The sequence below is a fragment of the Phyllobates terribilis genome, unplaced genomic scaffold (genome assembly GCF_046119375.1).
Source record: "Phyllobates terribilis strain yellow unplaced genomic scaffold, ASM4611937v1 Scaffold_1__5_contigs__length_1240528914, whole genome shotgun sequence".
In the NCBI taxonomy this organism is placed as follows: Eukaryota; Metazoa; Chordata; class Amphibia; order Anura; family Dendrobatidae; genus Phyllobates; species Phyllobates terribilis.
This window is the reverse complement of record NW_027362761.1, coordinates 883,961,368-883,976,858: the sequence shown is the minus strand read 5'-3', so window position 1 is coordinate 883,976,858 and position 15,491 is coordinate 883,961,368. Positions and strand designations below refer to the sequence as shown.

At 41.2% G+C, this 15,491-nt stretch overlaps 1 protein-coding gene across 3 annotated transcripts in view; it reads left to right on the top strand.

Moving 5' to 3' along the window:
- The window catches only part of LOC141154236 (bifunctional heparan sulfate N-deacetylase/N-sulfotransferase 3-like), an 875,193-nt gene that overhangs the window by 100,379 nt on the left and 759,323 nt on the right, over window positions 1-15,491 (top strand). For all 3 annotated transcript variants that reach the window (XM_073639857.1, XM_073639847.1, XM_073639839.1), the window contains exon 2: window positions 9,872-10,984. In XM_073639857.1, coding sequence (XP_073495958.1) covers window positions 10,004-10,984 — 981 coding nt within the window. In that variant the 5' untranslated portion in view covers window positions 9,872-10,003. The remainder of the gene's footprint in view (window positions 1-9,871; window positions 10,985-15,491) is intronic.

Here is a 15,491-nt window from a genome sequence, read left to right as displayed (position 1 = left end):
CCCACGGTTGGCAAGTTGGAACTGTGAGATTCACTACGTGCACCACTGGTATTTTGTGGAAAAGCACATGTAAGATTCTGCAACAGTCTCTGCTGATACTCCTGCATGCATGCATCCCTTTCTATGGCAGGAATAATTTCTGCAAATTTACTTTTGTACCGGGGATCTAACAGTGTGGCAACCCAGTAGTCAGGATTATTTCTAATTCTCACAATTCGAGGGTCATGTTGCAGGTAGTGCAGCAAGAAGGCACTCATGTGTGTTGCGCATCCAGGAGCACCAAGTCCCTGTTGTGTTGGTGGCGAGGTAACAATCATGCTTCCTTCCTCTGTCCTCTCCCCCCAACCTTGCACAACAGAAATGTGATCAAGGTCTCCCTCATCTGATGAGTCTTCCATCAGTTCGTCCTCCACTTCTTCCTGGGCTCCTGCACCTTCCTCACTAGTTTGGCTGCTACCATGCGCCCTGGTAAAACCATCTCCCCCACCCTCACATGCCTGCCGCCTCGGTGCTGCCGACCGTTTGGACCTTGCAGATGTTAGCCCTTCCGCATACAACTCCTCCTCCTCTACTTCCTCCACCTCCTCTTGTGCCACCACCTGACTCCGAATTCTGTTTAACATGTGCTCCAGCATGTAAATCACCGGAATAGTCAGGCTGATAATGGCATCGTCAGCACTAAACATCTTCGTCGCCATTTCAAAACTGTGCAGAAGGGTGCATAGGTCCCTGATCTGAGACCACTCCTCCAGCGTGATTTGCCCCACCTCTGAATCTCGTTGGCCCAGGCTATACGTCAGAACGTATTGCACCAGGGCTTGTCGGTGCTGCCACAGTCGCTGCAACATGTGCAGAGTTGAATTCCACCGGGTAGGCACATCGCATTTTAGCCGGTGAAGTGGCAGGCCCAACGACTTCTGTAGAGATGTAAGTCGCTGAGCTGCGGGATGCGAACGGCGGAAGTGAGCATACAGCGACCGTGCCCTCTGCAGAAGGCCATCTAGTCTGGGATAGTGGGCTAAAAATTGCTGGACAACCAGGTTCAACACGTGAGCCATACAAGGCACGTGTGTGACATTGCCCCGGCGAAGGGCCGCACCCAGGTTTTCAGCATTGTCGCACACGGCCTTCCCTGGTTTCAGGTCCAGTGGAGACAACCATTCATGAAATTGGTTCTCCAGAGCTGACCACAACTCCTCAGCTGTGTGACTCACATTTCCCAGACATTTCAATGTAAAAACCGCCTGATGACGTTGAGCCCTACTGCCAGCATAGTAAGGAGGTGTGCAGGATCCCTTCTGTGCAGTTAGAAAGCTTGTGGCATGACCAGACAGGCTTTGGGTGCAGGTGGAAGACCGAGAGGAGGTTGAGGAGGCAGAAGCAGTGGAGGAACTTTGACATAAAGAGGATTGACGCACAACTCGTGGGGACGGCAAGACTTGGACAGCAGCCCCTTGTCCTGCTGTCACCATAGTTACCCAGTGCCCAGTCAGCGACATGTAACGCCCCTGTCCATGCCTACTCGTCCAAGTATCTGTGGTGAAATGCACCCTGTCACACACAGAGTTTCTCAAAGAAGCGGTGATGTTGTGTGCGACATGCTGGTGGAGCGCAGGCACACCTTTCTTTGAGAAGTAGTGCCGACTGGGCATCTGGTACTGGGGCACTGCGATGGACATAAGGTCTCGAAAATCCTCTGTGTCCACCAGGCGGAAAGGCAGCATTTCTGTAGCCAAGAGCTTGCAGATGGTGAAATTCAACCTCTTAGCTTTCTCATGGCTAGGAGGAAATGGTCTTTTACTTGTCCACATCTGAGGGACCGAGGGCTGGCTATTGTGCTTAGACGGGGTTGATAAGGGTGTCCCCGGCAAACTGCCGGTCTGTGAGGAAGATGCAGGCGGACATGTTAGGTTGCCTTGATCCAAAGGTGGTGCTATCGATGTAGGACAGCGCTCAACACCACCTGGTGTTACCACCTCCAAAGAAAATGATGACCTGCCAATCACGCTGGCTGTTGCGGGTAAAGAGGTGGCAGGTCTGTGCCCCAAAACAGGTGTGACTGCTGTCCCCCCAGTCACAGAGGATGAAGAGGCCGCGGATGCACAAGATATGGCAGACGGTGATTGGCCCGGCCGGCTAGGCCGCATTGTAGCACACTGAGCTTCCCACTGCAACTTATGCTTCATGTCCATGTGCCGGTTCATGCATGAAGTACTCAAACTATGTATTTTTTGGCCTCTACTTAGCTTTTGCTGACAAATGTTACAGATAACACTAGTTGGGTCATCTTTATCGATCTGAAAAAATGCCCAGGCTATGCAAGGCTTAGCACCCATGCGACCTTAAGAGCCACCACGACTTGTGGTGAGAGGCAGAGTTGTGTTTGAGGATGCAGTTGTTGACGTGCTTCCAGTACTACGTCTCTGTCCAGGAAGGCGCAACCTGACCTCGTCGTCACTAGCATCTTCCTCCACCTCCTCTGCTGACCTCATCTCTTGGCTGACTGTGGGTTGACAGTAAGTGGGATCTCCGACCTCATCATCATCACCCTGTGCGTTATCACACCCGTCGTCCTCAGAGCCAACCTGTTCCTGCCCTGACAAAAAACTAAAGTTGTCGCTCCAATCAGGTATTTGAGTCTTATCATCGTCTTCCTCATTGTCTCCACCAACAGGAGTTACAGTTTGGGAATGAGGGTCTACATTATGGTCAGAACCTTCTGCGTCTGGTCCTGGATCCGACTCAAAGATTCTGGGCATCAGTGCAGATCATTTCCTCGTCTGGATTCACAGAAGCGCTGGAGTCGACCTCTGATTCCCAGGCTATAGTATGAGTAAACAGCTCTGCAGACTCAACCATCTGTTCTACCTCATACTCAGACGGGCAGCTGGAGATTTGGGAGCTGTGAGGAAGCAAGTGCGATTTGGGTGACACCTTTGAGGACTGGAGTATTTGTGATGTTGAAGTTGATGTGGAGGAGAGCCCACTTAAAGGAGCACTTGATATCCGTTGAAGCACCTGCTGTTTTTGTGCCTCATCTGGAATTTGTAGCGATTGGCGTGGCCGTAAGAAAGGGATCTTATCACATTGTCCGCTAAAAGAAGTAGACATTTTAGTTTGGCTGGAAGATGGTCTTTCTTCTGCACATGTTACTGTTGCTTTAACACCTACCCCACGGACACAACCTTTTTTCCCCTTCCCAACACGCCTATTCCCCTTTCCACCAGCAGCAGGCCTTTTTCCACTCATTTTGGTGGTTAACTATTTCACAACTCTGGAGTTGTTTGCACAAAAAAACAATGGATGGTAACCGAGCAGAGCTGAGTGGCCAAACTGTGGTATTAGGCCAAAACTATTGGCTGGGTTAGATGCAGAAAAAAATTATTTTGAATTTGCAACCTGATGGAGGTCAGTATAGATGGACTAATACAAATAGTCCCACACACTGCTAGAAGCCCAAACATTTTTTCAGAGGTACTGTAGATGCAGATAAAAATTATTTTTAATTTGCAACCTGATGGAGGTCAGTATAGATGGACTAATAGACCAAGTCCCACACACTGCTAGAAGCCCAAATATTTTTTCAGAGCTAGATGCAGAAAAAAATTATTTTAATTTGCAACCTGATGGAGGTCAGTATAGATGGACTAATAGACCAAGTCCCACACACTGCTAGAAGCCCAAATATTTTTTCAGAGCTAGATGCAGAAAAAAATTATTTTTAATTTGCAACCTGATGGAGGTCAGTATAGATGGACTAATAGACCAAGTCCCACACACCGCTAGAAGCCCAACTATTTTTTCAGAGCTAGATGCAGAAAAAAATTATATTCAATTTGCAACCTGCTGGAGGTCAGTATAGAAGGACTAATAGAACAAGTCCCACACACTGCTAGAAGCCCAAATATTTTTTCAGAGCTAAATGAAGAAAAAAATTATTTTTAATTTGCAACCTGATGGAGGTCAGTATAGATGGACTAATAGACCAAGTCCCACACACTGCTAGAAGCCCAAATATTTTTTCAGAGCTAGATGCAGAAAAAAATTATTTTTAATTTGCAACCTGATGGAGGTCAGTATAGATGGACTAATAGACCAAGTCCCACACACTGCTAGAAGCCCAAATATTTTTTCAGAGCTAGATGCAGAAAAAAATTATTTTTAATTTGCAACCTGCTGGAGGTCAGTATAGAAGGACTAATAGAACAAGTCCCACACACTGCTAGAAGCCCAAATATTTTTTCAGAGCTAAATGAAGAAAAAAATTATTTTTAATTTGCAACCTGATGGAGGTCAGTATAGATGGACTAATAGACCAAGTCCCACACACTGCTAGAAGCCCAAATATTTTTTCAGAGCTAGATGCAGAAAAAAATTATATTCAGTTTGCAACCTGATGGAGGTCAGTATAGATGGACTAATAGAATGATGCTATGCCCAAAAGATTTTACTTCACTAGGTGCAGTAAAAAAATTGGTATTCTATACACAGGTGTTATATCTTGCAACACAGATAGGCTACTCCACTGACTAACACACTCTGCAATAGGCCAAAAAGGATTAGCTTTGCTAGATTCAGCCAAATGCTGTGAAAAAAACTTGCACAGCACTGGCACAGACCTGCCTGGCAAAAACTGATAGGAACTCATGTAACCTAGTCCTGAAAAGGACTCCAATTACAATTAGTCTTTACTCCCACAACCTATCTATTTAAGAGCACAGACCTCCCTGATAAAAGTCGTAGGAAATGCTGTAACCTAGTCCTTAAAAGGACTGCAATCACAACTATTCCCTACTCCCAAGCTATCTGTATATTTGTGCGAAAATTGGCTTGAAATTAACAAGGTATAGCGCACACAGCAACAGCGGTGCCGTCTAACACGCAGCTGCAGCAGTGAGAAAATGGTGGCGACGGGGAAAATGGCTTGGTCTTATAGGGCAAGGACATGTGACATACACTGCCAATGACACATGCCCTTGCTTGTGTGAAAAAAAGCACTTCGCTCCGTGTGTGCGCTGCTGATAGGCTGACAGATTGCACCTCCCCACTGTAAATGCGGGAAAGAGAAAAAAAAATGGAGATCTTCATTGTTCCTGCAGAGATCCATCCCCTGCCCCTCCCCCCACCCCGCTGTACACTCAAACTGCATATTAACATTATTTTTCATCATTACTGAGAAAAAATCCAGTTATGATTTTGGTGCACGAACAGTTATCGAACATAACCTCGAACAGCCGAATTTTTCTCAAATTGTTCGTGTTCGCCGAACAGCTCGAACACCGCCCAAAACAGCTCGAATTTGAGATTGGCGAACAGTTCGAGTAGAACAACGCTCATCTCTACTGACCGCACATGCTGAGGAGCAGAAGAGAATAACTCACTCCAGCAAGCGGGCCCCTGACCTGCGCTGAGTGGTGTCCTTTCACTCACTGAGCTCAACGGAGGTCAGGGGCACGCTTGCTGCAGCGCATCATTCTCCTCTGCTGCTCAGCATGTGCGGTCGGCTCAAGTAACCGCAGACGCTGATGCAGAATTGTTGGTCAGATGGATTACAACATGGTACAGTATGTCAGACAGGTGAGAATCATGGTTGTTTTTTATTTTATTTTTATTTCAGGGTACAATGAGTTCAGGGAATTAGGTGTAAACATGAATATAATGTTTTTTATTTTATTCTTATTTTACACTTACCGGACACAAAACCAAGCAATGTGAACTGAGGTCTAAGATGGTAGACATGCAAAAAATAGGAGCATGTTCACACTAGCAAAAAGAAGCAAAACCTACAAAAGACAAAAAACACATCTCATACCCTACCATCATTATATATAAATGTAAAGCAAAGTTGCATAATAAATATAGGGTACTTAGTGAACTATTTTTGATCAAAAAAAGTATACAAGCTGTCCCACCAGCGACAAGGTGACCCTAAATTGGGACGGTACCTATACTGTCTATATTAAAAACCTTACTGTATATCAAAGTTGAAGTAATGCATATAAAAGGGTAGACAAATAGGACCAGGTCCCAACTCCAGACCACCTAGGCCCGTGGTAAGCTACATATATACTAATCAGCTCAACAAAGGGGATGCCACACCCTTAAATTGCACAGAATGCAAACAAGACAAAAAAACAAGCAATGTGAACTGAGGTCTAAGATGGTAGACATGCAAAAAATAGGAGCATGTTCACACTAGCAAAAAGAAGCAAAACCTACAAAAGACAAAAAACACATCTCATACCCTACCATCTTTATATATAAATGTAAAGCAAAGTTGCATAATAAATATAGGGTACTTAGTGAACTATTTTTGATCAAAAAAAGTATACAAGCCGTCCCACCAGCGACAAGGTGACACTAAATTGGGACGGTACCTATACTGTCTATATTAAAAACCTTACTGTATATCAAAGTTGAAGTAATGCATATAAAAGGGTAGACAAATAGGACCGGGTCCCAACTCCAGACCACCTAGGCCCGTGGTAAGCTACATATATACTAATCAGCTCAACAAAGGGGATGCCACACCCTTAAATTGCACAGAATGCAAACAAGACAAAAAACCAAGCAATGTGAACTGAGGTCTAAGATGGTAGACATGCAAAAAATAGGAGCATGTTCACACTAGCAAAAAGAAGCAAAACCTACAAAAGACAAAAAACACATCTCATACCCTACCATCATTATATATAAATGTAAAGCAAAGTTGCATAATAAATATAGGGTACTTAGTGAACTATTTTTGATCAAAAAAAGTATACAAGCCGTCCCACCAGCGACAAGGTGACCCTAAACTGGGACGGTACCTATACTGTCTATATTAAAAACCTTACTGTATATCAAAGTTGAAGTAATGCATATAAAAGGGTAGACAAATAGGACCGGGTCCCAACTCCAGACCACCTAGGCCCGTGGTAAGCTACATATATACTAATCAGCTCAACAAAGGGGATGCCACACCCTTAAATTGCACAGAATGCAAACAAGACAAAAAACCAAGCAATGTGAACTGAGGTCTAAGATGGTAGACATGCAAAAAATAGGAGCATGTTCACACTAGCAAAAAGAAGCAAAACCTACAAAAGACAAAAAACACATCTCATACCCTACCATCATTATATATAAATGTAAAGCAAAGTTGCATAATAAATATAGGGTACTTAGTGAACTATTTTTGATCAAAAAAAGTATACAAGCCGTCCCACCAGCGACAAGGTGACCCTAAATTGGGACGGTACCTATCCTGTCTATATTAAAAACCTTACTGTATATCAAAGTTGAAGTAATGCATATAAAAGGGTAGACAAATAGGACCGGGTCCCAACTCCAGACCACCTAGGCCCGTGGTAAGCTACATATATACTTGTACCCTATATTTATTATGCAACTTTGCTTTACATTTATATATAATGATGGTAGGGTATGAGATGTGTTTTTTGTCTTTTGTAGGTTTTGCTTCTTTTTGCTAGTGTGAACATGCTCCTATTTTTTGCATGTCTACCATCTTAGACCTCAGTTCACATTGCTTGGTTTTTTGTCTTGTTTGCATTCTGTGCAATTTAAGGGTGTGGCATCCCCTTTGTTGAGCTGATTAGTATATATGTAGCTTACCACGGGCCTAGGTGGTCTGGAGTTGGGACCTGGTCCTATTTGTCTACCCTTTTATATGCATTACTTCAACTTTGATATACAGTAAGGTTTTTAATATAGACAGTATAGGTACCGTCCCAATTTAGGGTCACCTTGTCGCTGGTGGGACGGCTTGTATAATTTTTTTGATCAAAAATAGTTCACTAAGTACCCTATATTTATTATGCAACTTTGCTTTACATTTATATATAATGATGGTAGGGTATGAGATGTGTTTTTTGTCTTTTGTAGGTTTTGCTTCTTTTTGCTAGTGTGAACATGCTCCTATTTTTTGCATGTCTACCATCTTAGACCTCAGTTCACATTGCTTGGTTTTTTGTCTTGTTTGCATTCTGTGCAATTTAAGGGTGTGGCATCCCCTTTGTTGAGCTGATTAGTATATATGTAGCTTACCACGGGCCTAGGTGGTCTGGAGTTGGGACCTGGTCCTATTTGTCTACCCTTTTATATGCATTACTTCAACTTTGATATACAGTAAGGTTTTTACTATAGACAGTATAGGTACCGTCCCAATTTAGGGTCACCTTGTCGCTGGTGCGACGGCTTGTATACTTTTTTTGATCAAAAATAGTTCACTAAGTACCCTATATTTATTATGCAACTTTGCTTTACATTTATATATAATGATGGTAGGGTATGAGATGTGTTTTTTGTCTTTTGTAGGTTTTGCTTCTTTTTGCTAGTGTGAACATGCTCCTATTTTTTGCATGTCTACCATCTTAGACCTCAGTTCACATTGCTTGGTTTTTTGTCTTGTTTGCATTCTGTGCAATTTAAGGGTGTGGCATCCCCTTTGTTGAGCTGATTAGTATATATGTAGCTTACCACGGGCCTAGGTGGTCTGGAGTTGGGACCCGGTCCTACTTGTCTACCCTTTTATATGCATTACTTCAACTTTGATATACAGTAAGGTTTTTAATATAGATAGTATAGGTACCGTCCCAATTTAGGGTCACCTTGTCGCTGGTGGGACGGCTTGTATACTTTTTTTGATCAAAAATAGTTCACTAAGTACCCTATATTTATTATGCAACTTTGCTTTACATTTATATATAATGATGGTAGGGTATGAGATGTGTTTTTTGTCTTTTGTAGGTTTTACTTACCGGACACAGCGGAGGCACAATATAACTGTCAACATTGTCCCCTGCTCACACTGATCTCAGCGCCGGCAGGGACCATTGATGACAGATGCCTGCAGCACCCGACGCTTGGACACAGCGTGAACTGTACTACTGATTCCCAGGCGCCAGTAGGTGTAACATGGATGACACACAGATGTCATCCGTGTGTCATCAGTGGGCATGTTTGCGGGATGTTTTGTGGCCCATGCTGTGGGTAAAACACAGTCATTTCCTCGTGTTTTGCCTACAGACACATGGTCCGTGAGAACACACTGACATGTGCACAGTGTGTCACATGTGTCAGTGTCTCCAGTACATGTGGAAATGGACACCTCACGTACTCAAAACACGGACGTGTGAAAGTGCCCTAAAACAAAGTCGAGCAGACTTTAGTCCAAAAATAAATGCTTTGAAAATCATTAAACATATTTGAGCCAAATGCTAGCATTGTACGAAAATTATGCAATGTTTTACCAGCACTTACACTAAGATTTTATGGCAGAAATGGCTTTAGAAGTTCCTAAGGAGTGGAAACTTTATCAGGGGTTTCCCTGTGGTAATATGGTTTGGAATCACCTTAAATATATTGTTATATGTAATAAAGAAATTAAAGGGGTTGTCTAGGTTTGGTACGAAAGTCTTCACTCAGTCTATGTGACTCATTGCACGGTGTCAGGATTCTCCCGTGCTGGTGCCAGGAGCGTACATTCCAACTAGATGTGCGCAGCCTCACTACATACAAGTGAATTGAGTGAGGCCAAGCATGTCTAGTCGGAATGTGGCCAGAAGTATGCATATCGTATGACTACCTGGTCTTGCCGCCAGCAGCAGAGAATTCTGACAGTGTGCAATGTGTGAGCTGTGAGGATTATCAAGTCTACAGTCACATAGAAAGAGTGCTGGCTTTCATGCCAAACCTGGACAACCCCTTTAAGATTGTTTCTAGACATTAAAACTCAAAGAGCACTAAGCTGTACATGTAAAAAATAATGCATATTTTATATACTCACAAACTGTGAACTTTGTAGCCAGCACATAAGATGTAAGAACAGCACAAATAAAATGATGCAATATTTTCTTTTTCTCTCTTCCAGTTTTCACTTTCTCTGAAGTGTTTTAGGAAGCGACAGATGTGCTGCAATGGTTACATAAATTATTTGACTGGACTGAAATGAGATACTAAATCTTGTTTGATCTCTGAAACTCTTTACAACAATTAGCCCAAGATGAATTATATCATGAAATTTCACAGGCATTTTCAAAGAACAATCCTTCTGCTTGCCACTTTTTGCATGGTAAGCATTGTAATTTCCGCCTATTATTTATACACAGGATATAAACAGGACAATGACATTTCTGAGGCTACAATGGAAATAGAGTGTGGAGAAATTGAATCTCTGCCATATAAACTTTTAGAACAGAGAACTGGAAAACCTTCTCTTTCATTAAAAATGGAACCTATTGTCTTGGTTTTTATAGAGAGTCAATATTCTCAACTTGGGCAAGACATTGTTGGTATTTTGGAATCCATTAGATTCAAGTTCCATGCAGAAATAGCTCCTGGAAAGGGTGACCTTCCACCACTTACAGAAAATCGTGTTGGAAAATATGCACTTATTATATATGAAAATTTTATGAAGTACATAAACATGGACACATGGAATAAGGAACTTCTGGATAAATACTGTCTTCAATATGGAGTTAACATTATTGGTTTCCTTAAGGGTGCGGAAAACAACATTCAAAATTTTCATCCCAAGGGCTTCCCATTTACAATCCACAGCAATATGGCAGTGAAAAACTTTTGTATTAATCCCAATACACCTTTACTTCATATTACAAAACCTTCCAAAACAGGCAAAGGTCTTTTACTTGGAAATGAATGGACAGTTTTTGAAGTTAACAACTCACTATACCAACCCATCGTTTTTTCAAAAATAAAGATGCCTGTTGGTGCCCAACTACAACTTTCTAAAATATCCTTATTTACAACAATTATTCATGACCTTGGTCTTCATGATGGTATTCAAAGGATCTTCTTTGGCAATAATTTGAACTTTTGGTTACACAAGCTTATTTTTGTGGATGCTTTATCTTTTCTTACTGAAAAGAAATTCACCCTGTCCCTGGATCGCTTTATTCTGGTGGACATTGATGACATTTTCGTAGGCAAAGAGGGGACTCGAATGAACAGCAATGATGTAAAGGTAAATCTTAGTTTATATCTTTATACACTTGAAATATGCAAACAAATATTACGAATTAAGAAATACTGTAAATTTTTACATATCTATATGATTGCAACCCAAGATTGTCCAATTTTTATACTTGAGATTGTATCAGAAATTTCTGTATTTAATTGGTTGTTTTGCTTCAATGCTTGCTTGGCTCTTTACAGCATGTTAGTATTTATTATTTCATGTTTTAATGAGTTCTTCAGATTTATGGCATTGGAAAGTTAAGCTATTTCAAGTAAAAGAAAGAATACGAGGTAGGCAAGCAAAATAATTTAAGTAAGTCACATCCTGATTATGTAAATTATCAAACATTAGATGAAGATGCCAATATTAATACTTTTAGCGGGCTGTCTAATATGTCTGGAGGTAGTCTTGTGGTCTCTGGAAGTACTGTATGTCTCAAGAAGCATATGCCATGTTGGATTTTAACATGTCCGTTCCTTTGGACTCTTGAAATGTAAACTCATCTCAAATTATTCTCATTATTATAGTCATGAACAATCAGCCTAGTGATCATTTTTATAGGCGAATCAGGTGAGGCACCTTTTGACTTAATGTTCTCATGTATGGCCAAAGAGAGCAAGTTGCAATAAATCAATGAGATGAGACAATTTTCATCTCAGTTTACAGCAAATTGTAGAAGAAATAGCCGACGAGCCTGAAAAATGAGGCTAGGTTAGTCCTACACAGAAGACATTCTATATTTATTCCACAATGACAGAGCAAACTGCTTACAATAATTTGCCATTGAACTATAAAGAAGGATGCAATGTCTGTCATGTAGCTGACGCAATCAGAAATCAGGAAACTCGGCTTCATACATTTTAAGCTGGATGTTGTGCTCAGTCAGTCATTCAAAATGAAAAATAATCAAAATTTTTCATTAGGTTTAAATATTAGGTTCAATTTTGTTCCCCTACTACTGATTACCAGGGGTCAGCAATTGGCTTGGTTTGTTATATAATATTTAACCGTTTCCTGCATAAAGACCTGAATAAACATCCTGGGCAGGGGTTCACAGGTGTATAAGGAGCTCAGCAGCTAGGGAGGCTCTGGCATTTGTGTAAATCAACCATAGCCAGAGCTGAGCTCCAGCTGCAGCCATTAACAATTTGGATGCTGCTGTCAATTTCTGCTGTCAACTTCATTTAAAGCAGTTGACAGTCAAAGGCCCGCATAGCTTCCATCTTGATGCTTCTGTGAAGCTCAGCTACAAGTTCAGCTCCAGGAGACTTGAATTTTTCCTATATATTGCAATACTGAGTTTGTAGGTACCCTAAATTGGTATCAATAACGACATTGGCTAACCACGCAAAAACAATCCCTCACTTGGCTACATCAATGGAAAAATAAAAAATTTACGAGTCTCTGACAATGGTGACACAAAGAAAAAAAAATGTTCTTACAGAATTCAGAATTTTTTCATCATTTAAATAGAAAAAAATCGATGTATGTTATGGATTAACTGAAATGGAAATAATGTTTCCTCGTCATTTTACTGCACAATAAATATTGTAAAAAAAAAACAATCAACAACAGCAGAATTGCATGACAAAGTATTTCAAAACTACAATACAGCTTGCCCCATGAAAAACAATCCTTCATATTTCTAACTCAATGGAAACATAATTAAGTTATAGCTCTTGGGAGTGGGCAAGAAAAAAAATGAAAGCGCAAAAAATTTATAATTTCATTTTTTTAATTACTTTTTCTTAAACATCAATTTTTCTCTATCACAACATTCTAATGACATTCTTTGTTAATTGTTGCAGTTAGAAGTATTTTATGAGATTCTTATGCTATTTTCAATATGCAGTCTAAGTAATTTTAATGCCTAAAGAAAATGATAATATCAGTTGTAAAACAAAAGATCCATATTTGTCAGAGAAACAGAACAAAATTCAGGCAATTGTAGCTTTATGTTGTCTTTGAAAAAAGAATGAGGAGTTTAGATAAAATTGCTGTCCATAAAATTGTACTATGACCTCGGACATCTCTGATAGATATAATGTAAAAAATGTCAAAAGGGCAGAGCTAATAAAGTTTCTATAGGAGAGTCTAGGGTCTACAATAAACGTTAAAGATGAAAACCTGTTTGCAGGCACATTTTAATACATAAAGTGCACCCTGTATGGGAAATTGTATTTGATAAAGAAGACAATATATATAACTGCTGCATTCTTCACCATTATTGATCTAAAATCAGAGAATGTATCACTCTATAACAACTAGTTAAATGGGGGAAACATGTATTAATAGGTAAAAAGCAATTCCCTACTTAAATATTGAAAAAATGTGAAGCAGTGTTGTAACCACTAAGGGAAACAGTAAAGATACTTCTGTAACTACTGGGTAAAATTTACTATTGTTACTGCAGCAGGATGAGACAAACCTTGTTTTTACAATTGGGGAATAAGGTGGCATTGCTATAACTCATGAGGAAGGGTGTACTCTTGTGACCGTTGGTCATAAAAGTCTCCTTTGACTACTGCCTGTATTTAAAACAAGAAGGCTGGAAGTTCTGCTGTTAATATTGGGGATTGGTGAGAACAGCTCTGGAGTTAAAGAGTTACTCTCATGGTTGAAATTGGTAAAGTTAGAAAGCATGAAAATAAGCAAGATTGCAATTGACTTGCTTTGGCTATCTGCTGTCATTTTCCTGCTGTGAGAGCTTTTGTCTTATGTTGTTTATAGCTAAAGAGACTGACCTCCAGAGCCTGGCCGAGTATGAGCAGTAGCTACATTACAGTCTGAAGAGTTAATTCATAAGTTCCCAGCCATCTCTCACGCTCTCACCTATTAATTTCTACAGAGCAGTTAACCAGTGCTGCTTACCTACCTCCCTATCTGGATCTGGAGCTGCTATCAGTCCTGCAAAATCACTGGTTGTGTAGTGGCTGTTAACATTAATAGAATCTCTGTGGTCACATCTGAGAAAGGGAGGAGGCACTACTATGGCTACTCACAGAAAGGGCAAACAATTCTGTGACTACTGAAGCAAAGGGCGAGGAGATGTAGAGGTGAAAAAATTGGAGAAGTTAATGTTGTCACTGCTGGAGTAAGTGAAGAAATTTTGTGCAAAAGCAGATTTGAAGTTTACTCGAAGGGAGGGGTTAGGAAAAAAATTCTACTGCAGCTAACTGAGCACAAAATATGGCTGCTGGCTATTCAAGATAACGGTTCTCCTCTGCTGAAGAAAGATAGATCAACATTAAATAGATTAGATTTTGTTTTTTTTTCACATTTTCATGCACTTTGTTGTTTATTTTTAAAATGGCTTCCCCAACCAGGGGCATAACGGTTGGGGTCACAGAGGGTACGACTAGACTTGTGCCGGAGGGTGGCCCCCTAATGCTTGTGCTTATTTCAGATGAATGTGTGTCCAAGGACTTACATTCATCTGAAATATATTGTGGAGCAGAGACGCTGTGTCCCTGCACTGCAATACACACGGCAATGGCCAATCAGAGGCTGTCAGCTGACATCATCAGATGCCAGCCTCTGCACCGGCTATAGAAAAGGATACTTCATGTTGTGGGAGCAAGGAAAGATTAAAGAATCAGGATTTTTTTTAATGTGTTAGACAACAGCGGCAAAACAGGGAGCATTATTACAGGATGGGCCCATGAGCTTGGACATTATAACAGGATGAGCCCAGAATGGGGTTCATATTACAGGAAGAGGCCCAGGAAGGGGACATATATTACTGGATGGGCCCACAATGAGGGACATTTATTACTGGAAGGGGCCAGGGATGGGGGACATATATTACTGGAAAGGGCCCAGGATGAGGACATTATACCAAGAGGGGGGCCAGGATATGGACATTAATACAGTAAGGGGCTCAGAATTGGAAAAATTCTTACTGGAAAAGGCACAGGATGTTGAACATTATTACCTCAAGGGGCCCAGGATGGCGAACAATATTACTGGAAGGGGCATAGAATGGAGGCCATTATACCCGGAAAGGACCCAAATGGAAGACATTAGTACAGATGGGGGATATTATTACATTATGGGGGAAGGTAACAGGTCTTTATTGGATTTAGAAAACTGCAAAGGCTAATACATCTGACCGACATGTAGATGGGAGAACAAGTCCACATTTTTCAACATGGCCCATCAGATTCTTGCTATGCCACTGGTTCCAACTTAACAAGTAATCAGCCATGTGCTCCACTGGATTTCTCATGATAGCTGAATATAGTTATCCACAGTTGCCAGCAGTCCCATGGACAATGAATGAAGTGGTGGTGGGCATGTGTAGCAATAATTCTATTTCATTGGGTCACTTCATAGCTCTGTAATTGGGATCATTGGGTGTCCCAGTACTGGGACCCCAGCAATCACCAAGTTGTCACCTAACCTGTTGATAGGTGATGATTAGTGATGGACGAGTACTAAAATGCTCGGGTGCTCGTTGCTTGGGTCGAGCACATTGGAATACTCGGGTGCTCGACCTGAGTAACGAGCCCAA